The sequence below is a fragment of the Lygodium microphyllum genome, chromosome 24 (assembly GCF_053477565.2).
Source record: "Lygodium microphyllum isolate KBCC chromosome 24, Lygodium_microphyllum_v1.1.10, whole genome shotgun sequence".
Lineage (NCBI taxonomy): Eukaryota > Viridiplantae > Streptophyta > Polypodiopsida > Schizaeales > Lygodiaceae > Lygodium > Lygodium microphyllum.
The window spans coordinates 120,622,953-120,644,437 of NC_141158.1; the positions used below are offsets into that span (position 1 = coordinate 120,622,953).

Here is a 21,485-nt window from a genome sequence, read left to right on the forward strand (position 1 = left end):
AAAGTGAATTTCCACTGATGACCCCACATGGACTAATCTCTTGAAGATTTGTCCATCTTCACTTTGGACTAGTCTCTTCCAGGCTACTTCTTCAACACACTTGTCCATATACACTTTCACAAGTCTCTTCCACGCTTGTCAATCTACAGTGCCATCAGTCTCTTCCAGACTTATACTGGACCTTAACTGTCCAGTCTTAACTCACTAGACATTCCTGTCCGTTTCACATACTGGCCATGCAACTCAGGTGTTTAGATTTCAAGAGGGATCCTTCCAAAAAGAAAAACCAAATAAAATATGTAATAAAGAAATCAACAAAAAGGTAATAGTTATCACAGTCTTGTGACATACCTCCCTCTCGAAATCGCAAACGTCCTTGTTTGCATGAATGTCATACATGCTTCCAGCTAACCCAGTGAACTTACACTTGGCAGCACATATACAACACATACATGCTATCAGTCAACATTGTGTACTGAACACACTGTTAACACATGTATGTTCTAACTGTGAAACATGGCAGACTATCATCATGTAACTCCACATCACTGTTTCCAGATATAGTGGCCGGTACACCACAATGATATCCCCATAGTGGCAGATTCTCATTTGATGACTCCACATCACCCTGACTAGAGATCTAGTGGCCAGTACATCAAAATGATATCCCCACTGAGTCAATTCACAGAATACATGCCCGATCGAGTAACCATTATTACAACATATATTCAATTCAATAGAAGTAAAAACTGTATTCTTGCAAGCAATACTTCTTTAGCACTGAGAAAACCATATGGACACAATAAGTGTTAACCTGTACAAAATCTGTTTCTGTACATAATTTTTTTCTTAAGCAATTGTCACTTTGACAATCTATTTCAACTTAGAGATACAAGGGGTCAAGGTAGGTTACAAGCGAAATGCTTCAAGTAATCAAGAAGTTCCAAGTAGAACATGGTCTTCCTTTTCGAAGATAATATAGAATATGTTTGTCTCAGAAGATTTTTCCATACAACCAAATCTAGCATACCCAAAATTTATGTGATCAAACCCACCATAGATTTAGTCTTAATTTTTTAGCATCAATTTCCAAAAAAGTGGTTTGTTTGTTGCAAGGCAAGAATTTCATCAAGTTCCTCAACTTCGGGCTGTTCCTCAGCTGGCATATCTTCTGGCAGAACACCCACGTAAGGTCTAAGAAGACTTACATGGAAAGTATTATGAATCTTCCAATTGTCAGGCAATTTCAGCCTATAGCTGACATCACTAATCTTCTCTGTTACTTGAAAAGGCCCATAGTATCACATACTAAGCTTAGAGAAAAGACTTTCCTTGCCTTTCCGCTTCTTTAAGCGTGCCTTTTCAAACTGCAACAGTACCCAATCACCAAGTGAAAATATCAATTCACGACAGTGATGATCAGCAGCTTTCTTTTGCTTTGCCTGAGTCCTTTCAAGGGCATGCTTAACTTTCTGATACATTTCACCCATACTGATCTACCTGAAAGATCTTATCCTTTGTATGCAAAATGGAAGGAAACTTTTTACCACCTTCAACAATTTCAAAAGGGGCTTTGCCTGTTGACGAATGCACAGTATTATTGTATGCATACTCGACCAAAGGCAAATACCGCTCCCACTTTGACTTGTGCTCTGACACATAGCACTTAAGCAAGTCCAAGACAGTAGAATTTGCCCCTTCTGACTGTCCATCAGTCTGTGGATGAAATGACGATGAGAACTTAAGCGTTGTGCCCATGTTCTCAAATATGCCTCTCCAGAATGGACTTGTCATCCGTGGATCACGGTCACTGACAATAGACTGTGGCATACCATGATACTAGAAGACATTGCACATAAACAAACATGCCATCTGATCTGGTTTTATCTTCCTCCTGACATGAATGAAATGAGCCTGTTTGCTAAACCTGCAAATAATAGTCCATATCCCATCATTTCTTGTCTGTGTCCTTGGAAGATCAAAGATAAAATCCATAGCTATGCTTTCCCATGGTTTATCTGGAATAGGCAATGGCTGTAAAAGCCCTGGTGCTTTTTGCCTGTCAAACTTGACCTTCTGGCAAATCAAACACTGCCGCACAAAAGCATCCACATCTCTTCTCAAAGTAGGCCAATAAAAGAATGTCTCTACCGCTTTGACCGTTGCATCAATACCACGATGCCCTGCATACAGTGGAGAATGGCTCTCTGTCATAACTTTCCGTCTCAATGGCATAGTTACGCATAGTCTACCATGCATCAACATGAAACCATCCTTGAGAAGATAATGCTCATGATGTCGTCCATTGACAAGCTGATCAAAGATCCTTGCAAAATCTTCATCATCAGCATGTTGTTCCTTCATATCATCAAGCTCATGATGATAATGAATTGACACAGCTGAAATTTGTGGCTTCCTTGACAAAGCATCAGCCACAACATTCTTTTTGCCTTCCACATGCATAATCTGAAAATGGAACATTGACAAAAAGTTTGCCCAACGCATATGCTTTTCTGACAGCTTAGTCTGAGTTAAAAAATAACGCAATGTCTGATGATCTGTCTGGACAACAAAATCTGCCCCAAGTAGGTAGTGTTTCCAACAAGAAAGCGCATGAATCACAGCCAGCAATTCTTTCTCATAGACCTGCATAGTCTTCTCTGGCCCTCGCAAGATTCTGCTTTCATAAGCCACTACCCGGCCATCTTGCATTAGCACTGCACCAATGCTATTGCCACAGGCATCACACTGGACAACAAATGACTTCCTAAGATCTGGCAAAATGATCACTAGACTAGAAGTCATCTTTTCTTTAAGAAGATTAAAAGCTGAAATCTCTTTCTGTGTCCACTAGAAAGAAACTCCCTTCTTGTGTAAAGCATGTAAAGGTGAAGCAATCTCTGCAAAATTGCGAATGAACCTCCTGTAGTAAGAACACAAACCCAAGAAGCTTCTAACATCATGGACAGTCTTCAAATCTGGCCATGTTCTAATTGCTTCAACCTTAGCAGGATCCATTCGGACACCATCCTTTGAAACTATGTGCCCCAGGAACTGGATTTCTTCCAAGAAGAACTTACTCTTCCTGCCATTGATAAACAACCTATTACTGCAAAGCTCATCAGAGACTTCTTTCAAGTGTTCTCTATGCTCCTGTTCATTCTTTGAAAAGACAATTATGTCATCAAAGAATGTACCAACAAACTGCCTGTATGGACGAAAAATCCTGTCCATCATTCGATTAAACGTAGCAGGAGCATTAGTAAGTCCAAATGGCATTATCAAAAACTCATAGAGACCAAACGTGGTCCTAAATGCAGTCTTATGCACATCCTCTTGCTTAATCCTGATCTGATGGTATCCACTCTTCAAATCTATCCTGCTGAAAATTGACGCTCCTTCCAAACGGTCAAGGATGTCGTCAATTCTTGGAATGGGGAACCTGTTCTTGATGGTATTCTTGTTCAACCCTCGATAATCTATGCACATGCGCCAAGAGCCATCCTTCTTCTGCACTAAGAGCACTGGTGAGCAAAAGGGAGATGAACTTGGCTGAATCAGCCCTTTCTCTACTGCCTGGCACCAAATCTATTGCATGATCCTCAAACCTCTCTAGTGGCAACTGTGATGGTAATGAGTCAGAAAAACAATCACTGAATTGAGACAAGAAAGCAGACCTGTCTCTATCTAACATAGATAAATTTGACTCATCATTATCCTTGACATCACGTGCAAAAATCAAGTACGCAGAAAGATGATTCTTTATTACAGATGTAATGGTAGAAGCCGATACAACAAGTACAAACTCTCCTTTAAGCTTCACATCAAGCACATGAGTCTTTCCCCTATGTTCCAAAGTCAGTGTCTTGTTGAAGGCATCCAACACACCATGCTCTCTGAACATCCATGGCATTCCCAACAAGACATCACAGCCTTCAAGTGGCATGATATAAAATTCTTCTGCATCAACATAAGACTGTATATGAAGATGCAGCTTTTCAAGAATGGGTGTCACAGACTCTGAGTGGCTAGGACATGCCAACCCTGCCTCTGCTGTGTAGCCCATCTCATCTGCTTTGATGCCCAAAGTAGAAGCCAACTCTAGTGAGATAAAGTTTGCCTTAGCTCTAGGATCAAAGAAAATGAGTACATGTTGATCCCTAACTTTACCCCAAGCTCTGCAGATTACTAAAGTGTTTGCAATACTTTGGGGAGTTTTCACCTAAGCTATCACCTCAGAAGAAGAGCACTTCTACATCATTAAGAAGCTAAATGATGTGAGTGATCAGTTGGATATACCTTCCAATTGAAAGATGCATGCAACGTTGCATGTCAGTCACATTGCAAGCTACCGCGGACCTATCCTTTCCATAACCCAATACTAGGAGGAGTCTAATTTAGAATATAATACCAACTTCATGAGTTTGTCATGCCAAAAAGAAGTTGCTTCATAGGTACAGGAAAGTTACACAGCAGAACAAGTTTCAATATTTGCTTAGGTTTAAAGCTTCCCCATGCATGAGGCACTGTAGTCAGATGAGTTTCACTTCAAGCCAAGTCTTATCCCTTTACTTCAGATCTAGTAGGAGGCTATGCCATGAGGAACTGCCCTGATTCTAGTAGGGGAGAATGTAATTCACCGGGACAAAATGGGACCAGTCCAAGCTAAGTGCGAAGTTTCATCCATATCAGTTTTCCTCTTGCTAGAATGATCAACGCAAATGCATAAGAAAAATCATGGATTCATGCAAACCAAGCATCAATCTGTCTATTATTATTAGTTACCATGTTGCTTGCTCCTTTGTCTTTGTGCTATTAGTTTGGCAAGAAATGAATCAGTAAAGTGTGTTATCGCAATAGGATGGAGATTTCAATATTTAGCTTCAAAAACTATTTAATGCATGAGGTGTTACACTCTTTTGAGAAATGGAAGTCACCAAGATGGGATGGCCTTCAAATTCAGTTTTGTGAAGTTATGGGGATCTGCCCACTGATATTCTAACAAAATCTCTTGATGATATGTAAGCGTATAAGGATTATGACTTCATCTTAGCAAGAGGGAGTTGTTAAATTTATTCCAAAACAAGTCGATGCGTGATAGTTTCCCTAATTTCGATCTACAACATTCGCATTGATGCATGAGATAGTTTCTCAAATTGCCCAAACTAAGAAGTTGATAAATATGACTGAAAGTTTTCTTCCCAATGGCTTGAAAATTCTCATTATGCTCTTGTGCCATGGAGACAAATTAATATATCATATATGTGTCAACAATGATTTATGTCAAACACACAATCGCAATGTTTTGATTAAGCAACAACCTAAGATGTCAACCTTCTTTCTCTGCAAGCAATGATATCATTAATATTTGACATGCACATTTTACCTCCGAAACTCCATTTGTTCCCATTTCTGAAACACGTGGAAACCATGTGATATGCCATCTCCTCCCACATTCCTCCACTACTCTAACCTTCTGTGTATAGCAGGCCATGAACTCTATCTCATCCAAGTTCTCTCGCTGAAGTAGGCCCTCCTTAATCCTGAAAGTGAACACTCTACTAGTCACCATGACCCAAGAAGGATGTCCCCTCTAGAGAAGCAGCCAATCCAAGTCTAAGAAGTGGCTGTACTGTACACCACTCAAAGAGACTCCCTCTATCACAGTCTATACTACACCTTAGAGACTCTGTAGTCTTTGCCTCTAACCTTCTGCGGTAGCTCCTCAAAAACAAATAGTCTCCCATTGAGAAAGCAAGCTATATCAATAACCTCCCCTGCAAAAGATAAACCCCCTGTCCAAGAGAGTGGCTAGACTCTGATCTCAGGTAGTGATCCAAGAGAATAGGTTGCCCCCTCTTCTCTTCAGTTATGGTCGACAATAACAGCCAAAGGCCAAATGACACAAACCCTAGAGCTCTAATTCTGGCAGCTGCAAATGTGACCTCAAGGCTCCTCCCTAGATCTCTGGTCCCTAGACACAGATGACTCTCTCATCCTCAAAGGCAATCACCTTATGGACACTAAGCTGCTCCTGAACTAGTAGATAGACTTAAGAAGTGGAGTGTTGCACTGTGTGCCAGAAAGGTTTCAGGCTATTCTATGTCACTTGCTTGGGTCGCACACCGTGCTAGTTTTATTTGATATCAAATTGATTCCGCCCACAAATGGCCAACAAGACTTTAAAAAACCTCAAACTTAATTGTTGATACTAGACTAAAGACTCACTTGTAGATTTATGCATGGTATTGTTCTGAACTATTTCTTGAGAGTTTAATGGAGAAAGCTGCCAGCTTGAGGACACCAACTTGCTAGTGACGATCTTTTCAGTACCTCTTTGATTTGAGTGTTTACACTTTTTTCTAAGAAAAGAAAATTTGAATAATAACCTTGGAGATGAACCCCCTGAGGTAAAATGGAAAGTACAAAGATCCTTGCAAAGAGTAGCTCAGTACATCAAAATACAACATTTGTGTAAACGATCAATGCCACAGTTATAATACCAAGAGCTTGCACTTTCGATCTTTTGATAAACCTCAGAAACTTTCCTTTGGAAGACACACATTCCATAAAAATTGGTCATTGTTGACGTTCTCTGAGCAAAGTGATGCAGACCATATGTCTTAGCATGCAAATCTTGTATTACACCCCATACAACTTGTTGAAACCACTCATGAAGGAGATCTCTAAACGTAATAAGAAAAGAACTCTTAGATTATGTTTGTTTTTCCGAAACAACAAATCCTTCATTGAATTTGTCACAACCATTCATGTTAGAGATTGCACTTACGGAAACATGATCTTTTATCTACCTTCAGAAGTTATCTAAACCAGTTTCCATTTTAGACAGTAGTTTTTGTGCCAGAAAATGTGCTCACATACACCAAATGCAGGTTTTCATAATAGAAAAGACAGTGTAACAAAGTATGTAAGGACATGCAACTTAACCATACTCACATGAATTATCATGTCATCCCAAGTGGTTTGTTTCCAGGACTCCGCTTTTAAATCTTCAGGATCATCAATATAGGTCTTCAGCTTTGGAATCTAGAGCTTGACAAACCATACAGCTTATGAGAATTTGGAAGGAAAGAGAATGCTGATCTTATACCACACAAGTTAAACCATGCAGACTGCAACGGTCACCAACCACTGTCCAAGCCATCAGTGATCCAAAACCTTAAGCATGGGGGTGTCCATAAAATGTATAAAAGATGCAATGGGTCTGTGTGCCTTAATCTGCCATTAATAGAGCCATTTCATCCAAATATCCCGCTAATGTGCCCACCTCAAACATAGTCCCTCAACCAAGTGAGACCACCTATTTAACAGGTCTTCCAAGGCAGGTCAATTTGTTATCACAAAGTTCACTTTCAGTCTAGGACGCATTGCTTTAACTCTCCTGTCGCATTCATACAAGTGGTGCTCAAAATAGAACGGCTGCCTTAACAATGGCATTGTTGGATTGTTGGATTCATACAAGTGGTGCTCAAAATAGAACGGCTGCCTTAACAATGGCATTGTTGGATTGATAAGAGATGATTCTCAACTGAAGAAATCATCTTGCCTGACTGCGACATAGGCAGCACTTGTCACTAGCATGCACGATGTCCGATTTTTATTACCTGCTTCAACAGATAGATCAAGTTCGCACTAGGCCTTGAAAGATACTTCATCCCTTTTGTCTAAAGATTGGTAGCACTTACTCTCCTCGATACCCGCTGCTTAGGGTCACTGCTCCTCCCAATTCTATCAACACCCTTCCTTTGACCACTAGGATTCCATTCATTCATGAAGGACACCTCACCCAACAAGTCTCCTGCTCAGGCCTCCCAGGGAAGTGCTTTGCTTGTAGGATGATAGGCCATCTTTCAAGAAACATCCCTAAGACACATAAAAAACAAACCTCTTCTCAAGTCAAAGAAGATGGCAAAACCTCAACGTCACAAGGGGAGTCACAGAGAGAACCAGACACGGCCCCAATGCCAAATAAAGCAGGATACAGTGACTTCATGACATCTATGAGACTTTCGTAGACAACTTTTCAGAAACGATGAAGCCCCAAAAGGCGAGTTGCATAGAGTACCCCTGGGCAGATCAGTGGATAGCGAGATTCAAGCAACAGTTTGCACTTCTGTAGGAGAGAAATGGACTAATGTAGTCCAAGACTACAGCACAATGGTCCCAAGGAGGTTCATCTAAGATTCTACGAGAGTGCGTGACATAAACATAGGATTGCTAACCATTTACACCCCAAATAGTCAGTAAGATAGGAGGCAATTTGGGTTTTCCCTTCACCTTAGGGAAGCCATCACAAAGATTTGGGGGGTCTACATCCTTTTGCTTGGCCGAGCAACTAGAAATTTGGATAAGTACCTCCAAGAAGGCGCCGCCTCCTTTAAATAGGAGGCTCTTGAGGGGACAGCATTCTAGAGAGGGAGATGACTGTTAAACAGTCTAATGGCAGCACTATAAAGGACAAGAGAGATGCACAATTTAGATGGGTGTCTGAGAGGATGCATGTTGCCAAAGTAGAGATAGATGCAAGAAAGAGGCATATCATAAATGAGCTTCCTATTGGACTATTGTATATTTCTTCTGGACTAGGGGTGCTAAAAACTCATGCTCTAACTTGCCTTGGTAGGCCCTCTTCTGTCGCACTAGGCAGCAAAAGATTGTGTGTGCCTGGCAATGCATATAGGTCCTTCATGCTTCCTCTACTACAAGCAAGCATAAGTTTCTCTACATTCCTCATCATACTAACTATTCTGTGGGGCGTTCTTGCTCAGGGTGAGAGGGGGGCAAGTGTAAGGGAAATATGTGATAATGAGGTATGGAGTGCGGAATTTGCTAGGGTCAAATCATATCTGCAGGTGATGCTAAAATGAAGGTAGGCGTTACTACAATGGAATATGGGGTGACGGTAAAAGATTGTATATCCAGGATGAGAGACAATGATCCTACTAGGTAAGCAATCCACTGTGCCCGCTCTAAGCCTCTGTGTAGATCGGTAGAGCACTCCTCCCGCTCGTCTACAATTATGCTTATATACAAATCATGTGAGAGCATCAGATCAGGTCCATCTAGCTAGAGTCCATGTGCACCTCCTAGGGCCAAGACTCTACTATTGTATGCATATAATAACGTGCTTATCTTGGACACCTGGGAGGGATTCCTGCGCCACCTAGATGCACTAAATGCCATTTGAAAGTGAAGAGACCTCACAGACAACCTTAGGAAAACCAAGATTATGCCATTTAACACCTGCACCATGTGAATCAAACAATCAGTACCTCAATTCACATATGGTGAGGAGATTGTGAAGCACTTCTAAAGATACATCTACCTAAGGATTACTTTCATATATCCCATATTCAGTATGAGGAGAGCAAGTAACGGATTACCCAACACTATGCAGCATTAGGAGTCATGCAGAAACAGTGCATGCATATACAATTCCAAGAATCTTGTACAAAGCTCTAGCTCTTTGAAACATTGGTTACACTAGCACTCTTATATGGGGCTCCTATATGAGGATTAAGCCTTTACCATAGCAGAGCAGAGCACTACCAAATGGTGATGGATGGGAGCAGATAGAGAAACCTCTAGTGCTAATGATCTCAAGGATGATCAAGACTCGCTCCTCATTGCGACATGAGATACTCAAAGTATACATGGGAGCACCATCTATTGTGCCTAAGGCCCTTTTCCAAATGATTGTTCTTATACACAAGCTTTGGAGCCTCCCGAGGTAGAGATACTCTAGAGTCATTCTGGCTGCAACCACTATATGCTGATACTGAGTGTTGGTTTTCCTAGACAAACACATGGTTGCAATAGCATGAGCCACACATGGATCACCTTCCTTTTCCTAGAGCTCACCTGAAAGGAGCTCAATAAGATCATTAGGATAGACATTTTTTTGCTGCATAAAGCCAAGACCTGATTGTCACCTGATAGCCTTCCACTCAACGCATCTTGTAAAGGTATCCCTTGATGGGTTTGTAATCCGACCAAGATACATGGACATACATCAATCCCATGGCTTACAATGTACTGTTGGTTGGCTCCACACATCCTCAAACCAGTTGCAAATAGTGACCGGTTGCTATGGAGCAAATTCCCTTCCCTTGGAGAGTCGAATCTACTAGCTTTGCCAAACTTGAGCCAACGTTCTGAGGACTACTAAATAAGTAGGTGTCTTGTATATATTGAGATCAAAGGGTGCTTTCATTGTCCATCTCTAATGTCACCACTCACATTAGTAGCCAATAAATTGGTCTAGCCCCAAATCTAACACCTAGTGCTTGTCACACATAACTTATAACAAACTTTGCCTTTGGCACCAACTGATATCTCAAAGTCCTGGGTTCTACTCTATGAAATAATTCACATGTAACTCATATGTGCAAGTCAAATTTGCACATTTCACTTTAATCAAATGCCAAGCAAAGCACTAAAATTTCACATCCTCATGAGAAACCAACCCCTTAAAATCCGTGCAATCATCCTCAATAGCACTGCAATGTGCCAAAGCATCTGTTCCCACTACTAGAAATACATGTTGGTATCATAGTCAAACAACATGTATACCTATTCCTTAACCATGCTCGTGCCCTTTCCATGTGAAATTGCAATAACTTAAACCAATTACAATCTACACACGTGAATCATAACCACTATCAAAACTATAAGGGATGCTATACATTGCCCCCTATTACTTTCCCCCACCAGGGACGAGATATGCTACACGGGAGCCTTAGAAGCAAGAGAGAGAGAGGAAGATGGAGGAGAAGAATCCCCTTTCAAATGGAGGAGGAGAGACTCCTCTCACAGACCTCTCAGAGGAAATTGTACACTACTCTAGACTCGGCGAGATCCTCTCGGTGGGAGACTTCAACGCTAACATGCAGAGTAGGCCGTATACTATGCAACACATATGGCTTTGATGCTCCACGGCAGCTAAAAGTGATGGATGTAGAGGAAGCACGCATAGGCAGGGTATTAGTTGATACAAGGGGGAATAGAACTCATTATAGCCAACACCTCCTAGAGCTAGGGTCGTGACACCATCTTACTATCTACAATAGAATGAGAAAGTGGCCCGCATCTGGACTTGTTTCTAGCCCACTAGCTCCAGCATTTTGAATTATGGACTAGGTTCCATTGAGGCGATGGAACGCATTAGATCCTTCACCATCCCCCCTTTCCTATTCAAAGTATATCATGCCTATTTATCCCTCACCATATTCGCCTCCCCATGGCCACACGTGCTAGCTCCCACCCACACCCAACCCACCACTTTTTACTTAACACACAAGCTAGCTCACATATACAGCCATCATAACTATAATGGGCTTACGCACTTCTAGCATATTGCCCCCTAGGCAAGCTCACCTCTATCCAACACTTAGCTACTCTCCAAAGCTTCCCATACTCCACACACACTAACAAACTCACAAACTTTGGGACCATGCCTCAGAACAAATGGTACAATGACAAGTACAAGGAGCCATACAAACACCTTCGCATCCAGAGAGGACTAGCATTTATCACAAATGAGGCTCATGGGTAGATGAGGACCCTGACTCGCCGTAAGTGGCAAGCATATGAGAAGGCACAATATTGGGATCTATATCATTTATTCATGAGCAAAGATCTAGCCACGTGGCACAGACTACGAAAACCACACCGCCCCATAGCCATCAATGACCTAGAGACATGGCACTCCTATGCACAGGGACTATAGAACACCAGCCACTGATTTCTCACCCATGAGAGCCTCGTCCCACCACATCCACCTTCACACAAGATATGGTGACGAAAGCAGTAGCGCATCTACAACATGGACAAACAATGGACCACACAAGCATAGAGGGTGAGCACTTTGTTTATGCAATGGACATTTTGGCTCCTCTCCTTGCTTCTATATTCAATAGGGCTCTTAGAAAGGGCTTCCCAGATGAGTGGATCATGCATACCATCGTGCCTATCCATAAGTCCAGAGATCTCCTAGATCCTCGTAATTACACGACATCATTGTGGGACACGTATTGGCTAAGATATATGGAGCAGTGATGGAGGTGGAGGTCATTGCATATCTAGATAGGGAGAGATTGAGGTCAGCAAGACAAGCTGGATTCAAACAAGGATCCTCTACACTTGAGGACATCTTCCCCTTGAGGGGCATGCTTAAGCAAGATGAAGTGAGGAAGAAGGGACTATTGTTGCTTTGTGGATTTCTACAAAGCCTGTGACACAATTCTCCTAAATCAACTACTATACAAGCTCCAAACACTCGTGATCCCAACAAACATGATCTAGGGCATCTAGGCACTATATTAGATGGTGGTAGACAAAGTGAGATGCCCGTGAGGACTTCCAAACATGGTCTCTAGCACCATTGGAGTGAAACACAGATGTTCCCTCCCCCCTACACTCTTTGGACTCTACATCGATGAGATAGAAGATCAAATCACACAAGGAGGAGGTGATAGGGTGGCAATGGCAATTACATTAGTCTCTATTCTACTCTATCTTGATGATATTGCTCTCATCTCTAACTCACAAGAGGGTCTACCTCGACATCTCCATGCCCTCCATGACTTCTGCACACAACGTGGATTGACGGTTAATATTGGGAAGACCAAGATCTTGACCTTCCACACATCGGCCCTAGTGAGGAAGACATCAGTCTTCACCCTAGGAGCAGGACACGTCGAGATTGGGGACTCATATGTCTACTTAGGAGTCATATTCACTACATTGGCCAAGAGATTCACCTGATCATCTTTTAGCATGTCACACTTGATTGTCTAGTGATGATCAATGTTGTGCATAACTTTATCTTTTAGGCCCATTTTGCCATCAGGAGACATTAAACTCTCTCTCTCTCCCTCTCCACCCACATCCCATCATCAAAGCAGAGCTATGGACAAGGCCTTTAGTTACAAAGGCACTCTTCAAAGCAGTGGCTTTTTGGCAAAGACTATGAGAATTCTCATACAGCAGATACTCCAAATTGGCACTAACTTCATCTATACAACTAGCAGCAGAGAACTAGGAGGACTATTGGTTTTCACAAATGTTTATTTGGATAAGCCTACCTGGTTTGGATATTGACTGCTACCTCCCACCATGAGAGGATGAGATAGTGGAACTCTTTGATAAACAATCACTTTCACATCTCCATCAGAGGATTTTAACAAGGACTATTGTTTATCAACAATACTTGCTAAGCTGGAAGGATTCTTCAGAAATATTAAGCATCGGAGCGTGAGTTAAGACTTACCTGATTCTGCTTCCAAGGATAAAAACCTTTCTTGAGGACAGTAAGTTGCACATCAATTAATGTGACAAGAAGAAAACAAAAATGGACTTGTGACTATCCATATATCATAGAAGATACATGGGTTGAGTGGGTGTGGCTGTTACACACACGTAGGACACATATAACACAAGCTAATGCCAAGTTAAATGTGATCTTAAGACATTTAATGTGTGTGGACGAGGGCTACAGCCAAGCAAGTTGATGATATGGCAGACATGCATTATACTTATTGAAGCATTATTACCTTAATCATAAAATATATCATGCCAACGCTGGGAGGTGAGTCACACCACAAATCCACATTTTCTGTCATCTTCTATTTGCCCAATCATAATTACAGAATCTACCATCTAGCAAAAGCAGCTACAAAGGAGATCACATACCCTTGCTTATTAACTAGAACTTGTATTTTTTTATGCCCTTCTTTTCACACCACTCTGAACTCTATTGGCCTCTTACACAAATGGCATTTGGCAAAAACTTTGCTCCAATAAATTCTTTCCATGTGCAAGGAATTTGCTTGCTGTTTTTGTCGACGAGACAATTTGAAATGCACAAGAATCATTCTCCAACTTGCAATAAGCTTTGTGGAAATCCCAGAGAATTGTATTTTGCCCCCAAGTGACAAAAAGGAACTTCCCAATGAGTGAATGTCCAGTAGCCAAAGGCAGTCGATGACATTTTGCAGACATTACAACAAACAGGATAGGCCAAGGTTGTTTCAACCTCACAAACCATAACAATAATGTAGCTTTTCGTGCCAACACATAGTAATGAATGTTCAAGATATTCAATCCGCCATGCATTTTGGAAGAACACACTTAGAAAAAGCCATCAATCTTGGTCACTTCTTGCAAGTTTCAGTTGTCCATACAATCGCATGGCCATAGACAGAATTACATAAATCTCTACTTTGTCCGAACGAGGAGTGAAAATAGGATTGTCTGTAGCCCACTATGATAGATTGGAAAATTTGAGAATCATAATGATAAGACAATACGAAAATGGACATGAAGAAGAAATCTGGCCAATTTCCAATAATCTAACTTGATAACCCAAATACCAAACCACATGGCCTTGGTAATCTTCAACCTATTATTAAGCCAGAGATGTCCAATGCCTGCACGAGAATCCTCACATATTACTGATAATTCCTACCCACATGTCATAAAGAAAGAATCATTAGCATATGTGTATGTCAAATATTGCTGCCTATTGTTAACTCCGAGCCACATAAACTACCACTGCAGGTCAAATTATCCAAGTATGAAAGAAAAGGAAATGTAACCACTAGGTACAGAAAAGAACACAAAGGGCAGCCCTAATATGAACCACATAAACCCTTTCCCTAAATTACCAAGGCTTTATTATTAGCATCAAGCCAGAAAACAACATTGCTGAAGTAAGCTACACGCTGTTAACGGAGTCAAAAGCCTTTTTAATATCCAACTGCACAGTGACTACCTCTTGCTATATGATTAGCATATTCTATACTAATGTATAAATTTGCAAAGCTATTACTAATTTATCATCCGAGGCACAAAACCATATTAAATAGGACACATCGCATCATGTAGAGGAGCCTTCCATCGATTCTAGCCAGCATTTTACTTATCAATTTACATGCATTTGGTATCAAAGGTATCAATAACGCCAATCAGAGAGTGTTTCACATTGTTCCATTCGGTGAATAGTTTAACTAGACCCTCTCTCCACAATGTAGGCATATGATCAACAAGCCATACTTTATCACGTTCTGCGTCTTTCAGTAAGCCCAAGAACCCCTGAAGAATTACAGTGCTAATTCATCCCATCCAAGTGATTTCCATCTTCACACCAAGTCCGAAGGCTTAATCAGATACTGTAAAAACCTCCTCCGGTGGTGGTGAGGTGTCCTCCTGAGGTAATAAGCTGAACATGTTGTATAGAGTCAATCTAGCTTCCACCATTTCAGGTATAACAGAAAAAGGGGCAGCAAAACTATTAGCAAAATGTATTTCTCCTGACTCTGTTCATGTCCCTTGCTGATTTCAGCCCTGAAAATCATTAGATAGACCCGTTCTGATTTAGGAGATCCTTTTTCCACAATTATGTGCACATGCGTGCATGGGGGGCGGGCCGGTGGGCGGTGTGCGCGGCCTGTGCATGTGGCTGCCCCCCCCCCCGGCCCGGCCCATAAAAAAAAGAACCATGTTACTTGTGATAGGATGTGTGTGTTTGATGGTGTTTGTTGTCTATGTCTTCAAACTTTTGCCTCTTAGCCCTAGGATCTCTTGATACATCTGTTGCTGTACACTAGACTCTCCAACTTTCTTGACGCAAAAGGGTTTGAAAAACTGCTGGAGTATACATATTCCTTCTCAAAACTAGTTGGAAATGTAGTGTCCTTCAAAAATTATGATTCCAAAAAGGCAGCTCGTATGCACTCAATGAGGTTTTCTCATCAGTTCCAAGAAGTGGATTTTTTCAAAGCACTGCTTAAGATCAAATATATGTACATTTATTAAACATTTTATCCAACTCTTTCCTTGTTGAGACTAAATCTTCCAACACACAAGTGTGAATACTCCTAATTGTGTAGCATCCGGAAGATCCTTGCCAAATCCTAACAGTAACCTTATTTGAAATACAACAAGGTAACTAAAGGTTCTCTCTAGTAAGAGTACACTGCAGTTTTCCAAAATAACTTGGTTACCATTTGATTTAGCTTTTATCCAAGATTAAACAATTACATTAGCATCAAAGCCCCAATCTTCAGGGTCAAACATTGTATAAACTGCAGTAGATACTTAACCAATGAATACAGACTAAAGTCAACATCTAGAAGATCACTGCTTTGGTCAACTAAATTTTGCATAATGAGGAAGAGTTATTTCCCCAAACTTGAGCTGAAAAAATAATCTTTTGATCAATTTCTCCTGCATAATTGATAATTTCGATGAGGTAAGATGAAATAAAATGGTCCAAGAGTGTTCACTCATAAGCACATTGTTATACCCTGTCCACACTGAATGTTTAAAGACTATTTCTATCTAGTAAAACACAGTAAGAGGTTCTCTCTTGCACCATTCTCATCCATCACATAAGAATTCTCAGTCATTCATCATTAATAAGTACTGGAAGCCAGCATATTAACGCAAAAATAACTACTTTCCACAGCCATCCAAACAATTTGCAAGGAGATCTCACTGATTTCATAAGACTGATCAATGCATGGCATCACTTGGACAACACAACCGAAACTTCAACCATACCTCATCCTCCCATAGAAGTGAGACAGATTTTGGAAAAAGATCTCCCAAGTAGTACAACACCTGAAATTGAATATCCAAAGTCAAATCAGGCTATCGTATCACCAATTCTATGAGAATTTAACAGAACATAGTAATCATTCCTACTCATAAATATTGATGATGACGATAAAAAATAAGAAAACATCCACAAAACTCTCTCTTGCAAAAAATAACGACTGCATGGATGTACTTCACAAGCATTGATATACACCCCATTGTCTCATGTGTCTAGTATTTTCCATTTCCCGGAACCATGTAGCAAGTGATGTCCAGTGTTCTCTAGAGACCAATATGAATCTCAAACTTTCATTCCTGCTTTGTGTAAGGTAACAGGTTCCTAGAGGTGTAGCCCAGCTATCGGTTTAAGCCATGGTAGAAAATTCTAAACATCACGTCTACATGGACTTGCTATCAAACCAAAAGAGTAGGAACTCAAGTAAAAGCACTGTACCATGCCATAACACTTATTTGCAAACGAGATAACTATATCTTTATTTAAAGCCATTAGACAAACTTCGTAAGCCATCTTCAAACGCAATGCCTCTTAGAAATGTGAGAGCAGAGGATCAAGGTACAGCAGAGATTCAGTAGACAGTGTGAGTGTGAGAGACAAAGTTGAAGCACGACACCCAAGAGAATTGACTGAATGAGTGTAATCTGAAAGTACAAAGTACAACCCTTAAACCTTAGGGTTGTAGGGGGGTGTTCACACCCGACACGCACTAAGTGCCCAAATGTGTGTAACATAAGCACATAAGTACATACGATAATAAGACCATAAGTCTGGGGGAAAAAACCTCTCCTACCGAGAGTAAAAAGTGCCCCAGTGTCCTACTGATCACCGACACTCCCATATGAGCGTAGGCGTAAGTAAGGCGTGAGTCAAATGCCCAACAAACCCCCCTGGAGTGAAGAGTGATCAAGAGCACAAGGATCATCCGCCACCAAAGGATATCAAATTTAAAGCATCTCGAAATGCTTCAAATTTGTCACGAGGAAGAGCTTTGGTGAAAATGTCTGCCATATTACTGGTGGTAGGACAATAGACAAGGATGATATCACCTGCATGTAGCCTCTCTCAGACAAAGTGATAGTGAATCTCAATGTGTTTCGTGCGAGCATGAAACACTGGGTTCCGTGCCACTGCAATGGCACTCTGATTGTCAGTGAACAATGGAGTAGGCTCAGTAAAAGATACATCCGAATCAGCTAGCAAACGTCTAAGCCATACGCATTCAACTGTGGTAGTGAAAGCTGCCTTGTATACAGCTTCACATGACGATGTGGCAACAGTGGATTGTTTCTTGCTAAGCCAAGAAATGCAAGAAGTGCCAAGAAAGAAGCAATTGCCACTAGTAAAGTGATGTGTATCATAATCACCAGCCCAATCAGAATCACTGTAAGCATGTAACTGCAGTGGTCACCCCTTGGCATAAAGCAACCCAAGAGAACGAGTACCCTGCAAGTAGCGAAAAACACGCTTGACAGCTTGCCAATGTGACATACGTGGCTGATGCATATATCTGCTCAAAGATGAAACTGCAAACTCTATGTCCAGCCTAGTATTGCATAGATAGATAAGACATCCAACTGCAGGAGCATATGTATGTATATCAAACAAATCACTGTCATCATGTAATGACAATTTCAGTCCAGGTTCCATGGGAGTACTAACTGGCTTGCAATCCTGTAAGCCAAACTTCTCAAGAAGCTGCCCAATATACCTTGACTATGATAACCCAATACCTCGAGCATTATGTATGAACTGGATGCCCAAGTAGTAATGCAAAACTCCCAAGTCAAACATGTCAAAAGTTTGCTGCAAATTTTGTTTGAATGCTGAAATCTGATCAGCATGTGTTCCAATGAGCAAAAGGTCATCAACATAAAGACATAAAATCAGCATAGATCCCCCTTCTTTACATACGTAAAGGGTAGACTCAGATGAGCTGTTTAGAAACCCCTGACCAAGCAAGAAAGCATCTATCTTTTCATACCAAGCTCTAGGAGCTTGTTTTAAACCATATAGTGCCTTTTTGAGCTTGCATACCAAATGTTCTGAGCCTTCAACTGCAAAACCAATGGGCTGCTGTACATAAACTTCCTCCTGAAGTTTCCCATGTAAAAATACAGTCTTGATATCTAGCTGATGGACTGTCCATCCATAATGTGCAGCCAAAGCAATCATAGACCTGATGGTCGTCATACGGGAAGTAGGAGCAAATGTCTCCTCATAATAAATGCCCTTTTTCTGTGCGTAGCCTTTAGCTACCAGCCGTGCCTTGTATTTATCAATGGATCCATCTGCTTTTCTTTTCAATTTGTAGACCCATTTTGTTCCAATGGCTTTCTTCCCAAATGGCAAGGACACCAAATCCCAAGTTTGATTCTTAGTAATAGAATCTAATTCAGCTTGCATGGCTGCCATCCAATGCACATTGTGTTGTGCATCCTCATAACATTCAGGCTCTTCATTATCAAAAGTACTTGCTGCCATAATAAACTCCATGGTATGTGCTGAATCATGCAAACGAGTTTGCCTTCTAGCACGACCAGCCATGGGTGCATCCAAAGGACTATCTTGCATAGTCTGCAAATACCATCTAGGTAGCTGTCTAGCATCCTGGCTGTGTGCAAGCTCTTGCTGAATTTCTGTTTCAGCATGATGCTCAATATTCCGATCAGCCAATGGCTGAATTTCTGCACTTTCCATAGGAGCAGCTGGCTGAACATTAGGTTCATTTTCTGAACCTCCAGCTGAATCACCAAAAGTAATGGGCAGCAGCCCTTCAAAAACATCACGGGCAGCCTGATATGTGTCCAAACCAACCAAGGATAATTCTGATTTTTCATCAGAAACAACATCCCTGCTGACAAAAACCTTCTTCGTAACGGGATCATAGAGTCTGTAGCCTTTGCTCTCATTGCTATATCCCATACAATGCACTTAACAGCCTTGTTGTCCAATTTTCTTCTAAGTACCTGTGGAATATGAGAATAGGCAAGACACCCAAAGGTACGAAAGTGACCAACATAAGGTTTACGGCTGTTCCAAGCCTCAAATGGTGTGATGGTCTTCAAGGCTTTGGTAGGGCATCTGTCCAAAATATGGCAAGCACACATGACTGCTTCCATCCAAAAACTATGAGGCAAGCTCTTTGCCTTCAGCATACATCTGGCCATCTCCATGAGTGACCGATTTTTCCTCTCTGCTACCCCATTCTGCTGTGGAGTATAAGCTGTAGTATACTGATGTACTATGCCCTTCTGCTGCAAAAAAGAATTCAGCATAGAGGACATGTATTCCCCCCCTCGGTCCGAACGGAGAGTCTTAATGTGGCATCCAGATTGGTTTTCAACAAGTGCACTGAAAGCCAAAAATGCATCATACACTTCTGACTTCTTTTGCAAACAATAGACCCAGCAAAAACGTGTGAAGTCATCAATGAATGCCACAAAATAATAACAACCACCCAATAACATAGTCTGCATAGGCCCACAAACATCTGAATGCACCAATTGCAATCTGGTTGTTGCCCTGAAAGCAACATCACGAGAAAATGAGAACTGATGCATTTTCCCCAAAATGCATCCCTCGCATAAGTGCTCAGGAGGTCTCTCCAAGAGAGGTAAGCCATCCAGCAACTGAGTACGCTGTAAAAGCATCAAGCTGCCAAAGTTTACATGCCCCAAACCAGCATACCATAACCCCGCCTGTATCATAGCAGGAGTAAGAGCGGATGTCAAGTATGCTGACTGATCTACTGAAAGAGCATCCAACTCATATAAACCATGACACAAAGATCCTGTTAAGACCAATGTCATGCATTCTTTTTCTCGAACCATGCAACGGTCATCATCAAAAGTGACCTGCATACCACAACGTGCCAAAGAAGAAATAGAAAGCAAATTCTTCTTTATTCCAGGCACAAACAAAGCATCCTGCAGGCGGAGAATAGAGCCATTAATGGCTGTGAGCTGAATCTCCCCAATACCACGAACAGGGTATGGTGCATTATTGGCACACTGTACCGAATTACCAGCGGGAGGTGCACTAACTGAAGCAAACAAATCTCTGCGAGATGTGATATGTCTAGAAGCACCACTGTCAAAGAACCAAGTGTCAGCATCCTCTGTAGAGCTAAGTGCTCTATCGGCCCAAGAGATATCATAACTGCAAGTGTAAAAACAATAGTCCCTGTCCATAACAAAGGACGCAGACTCACTAGCAGTGGAAGGAGTAGTAGAAACAGACATTCCTGACTCCTTCTTCTTCTCTTTGGCAATGCGCTTTCTGCACTCAGTGATATAGTGGCCGGGCTTCTTACAATAATGACATTTTGCTTTCTTTGCTTGTGTCCCCCCTTGTGACTAAATCTGCGATGTGCCAGAAGTACCAGAACTCTGTGGAGCATTTTTAACCTTGTTGTTCTTGCCTTTCTGTCTTGCCACAAAAGCCTGCTCAGAGACTATAGCATCCACACCACTATTTTTCCGTGTTTGCTCCTCCTCTAGAAGCAAGCTAACCAGCTGAATAAAAGTGAGTGGGTGCTCAGCAATCCTCATGGTGAGGTTCAATGCAGTATGAAAAGACAAGTACGAAGGAGGTAAGGAATTCAAGGTGGTGGATATCAACTGTGCGTCCGAAAAATACTCATCTACATTCATGAGCTGCTCCCTCAAGTCCTGAATCTTGTTTAAGTGATCCTGCATAGAATCACCTTCATGCATCTTCAGAGTTTCCAACTCTTTCTTCAAGAAAGAGATCCGAGTCTCTTTCTTTCCTGCAAACATATGCTCCAAAGTCAACCATGCATCTCGTGAAGAAGATGCCGAACGGATATGAGGTATGATGGACCGCT

The 21,485-nt window shown here is 41.5% G+C and overlaps 1 protein-coding gene across 6 annotated transcripts in view; it reads right to left on the reverse strand.

The window, feature by feature from the left end:
* The window catches only part of LOC148015585 (ARM repeat superfamily protein), a 232,961-nt gene that overhangs the window by 96,962 nt on the left and 114,514 nt on the right, over positions 1–21,485 (reverse strand). For all 6 annotated transcript variants that reach the window (XR_015688455.1, XR_015688456.1, XM_087665936.1 and 3 more), the window contains 2 exons: positions 16,585–16,644; positions 6,958–7,047 (listed from right to left, as the gene is read on the reverse strand). Coding sequence is in view for 4 of the 6 variants with exons in the window: in XM_087665936.1 (XP_087522062.1) it covers positions 6,958–7,047; positions 16,585–16,644 (150 nt within the window). In the remaining 2 variants the exon portion in view is untranslated. The remainder of the gene's footprint in view (positions 1–6,957; positions 7,048–16,584; positions 16,645–21,485) is intronic.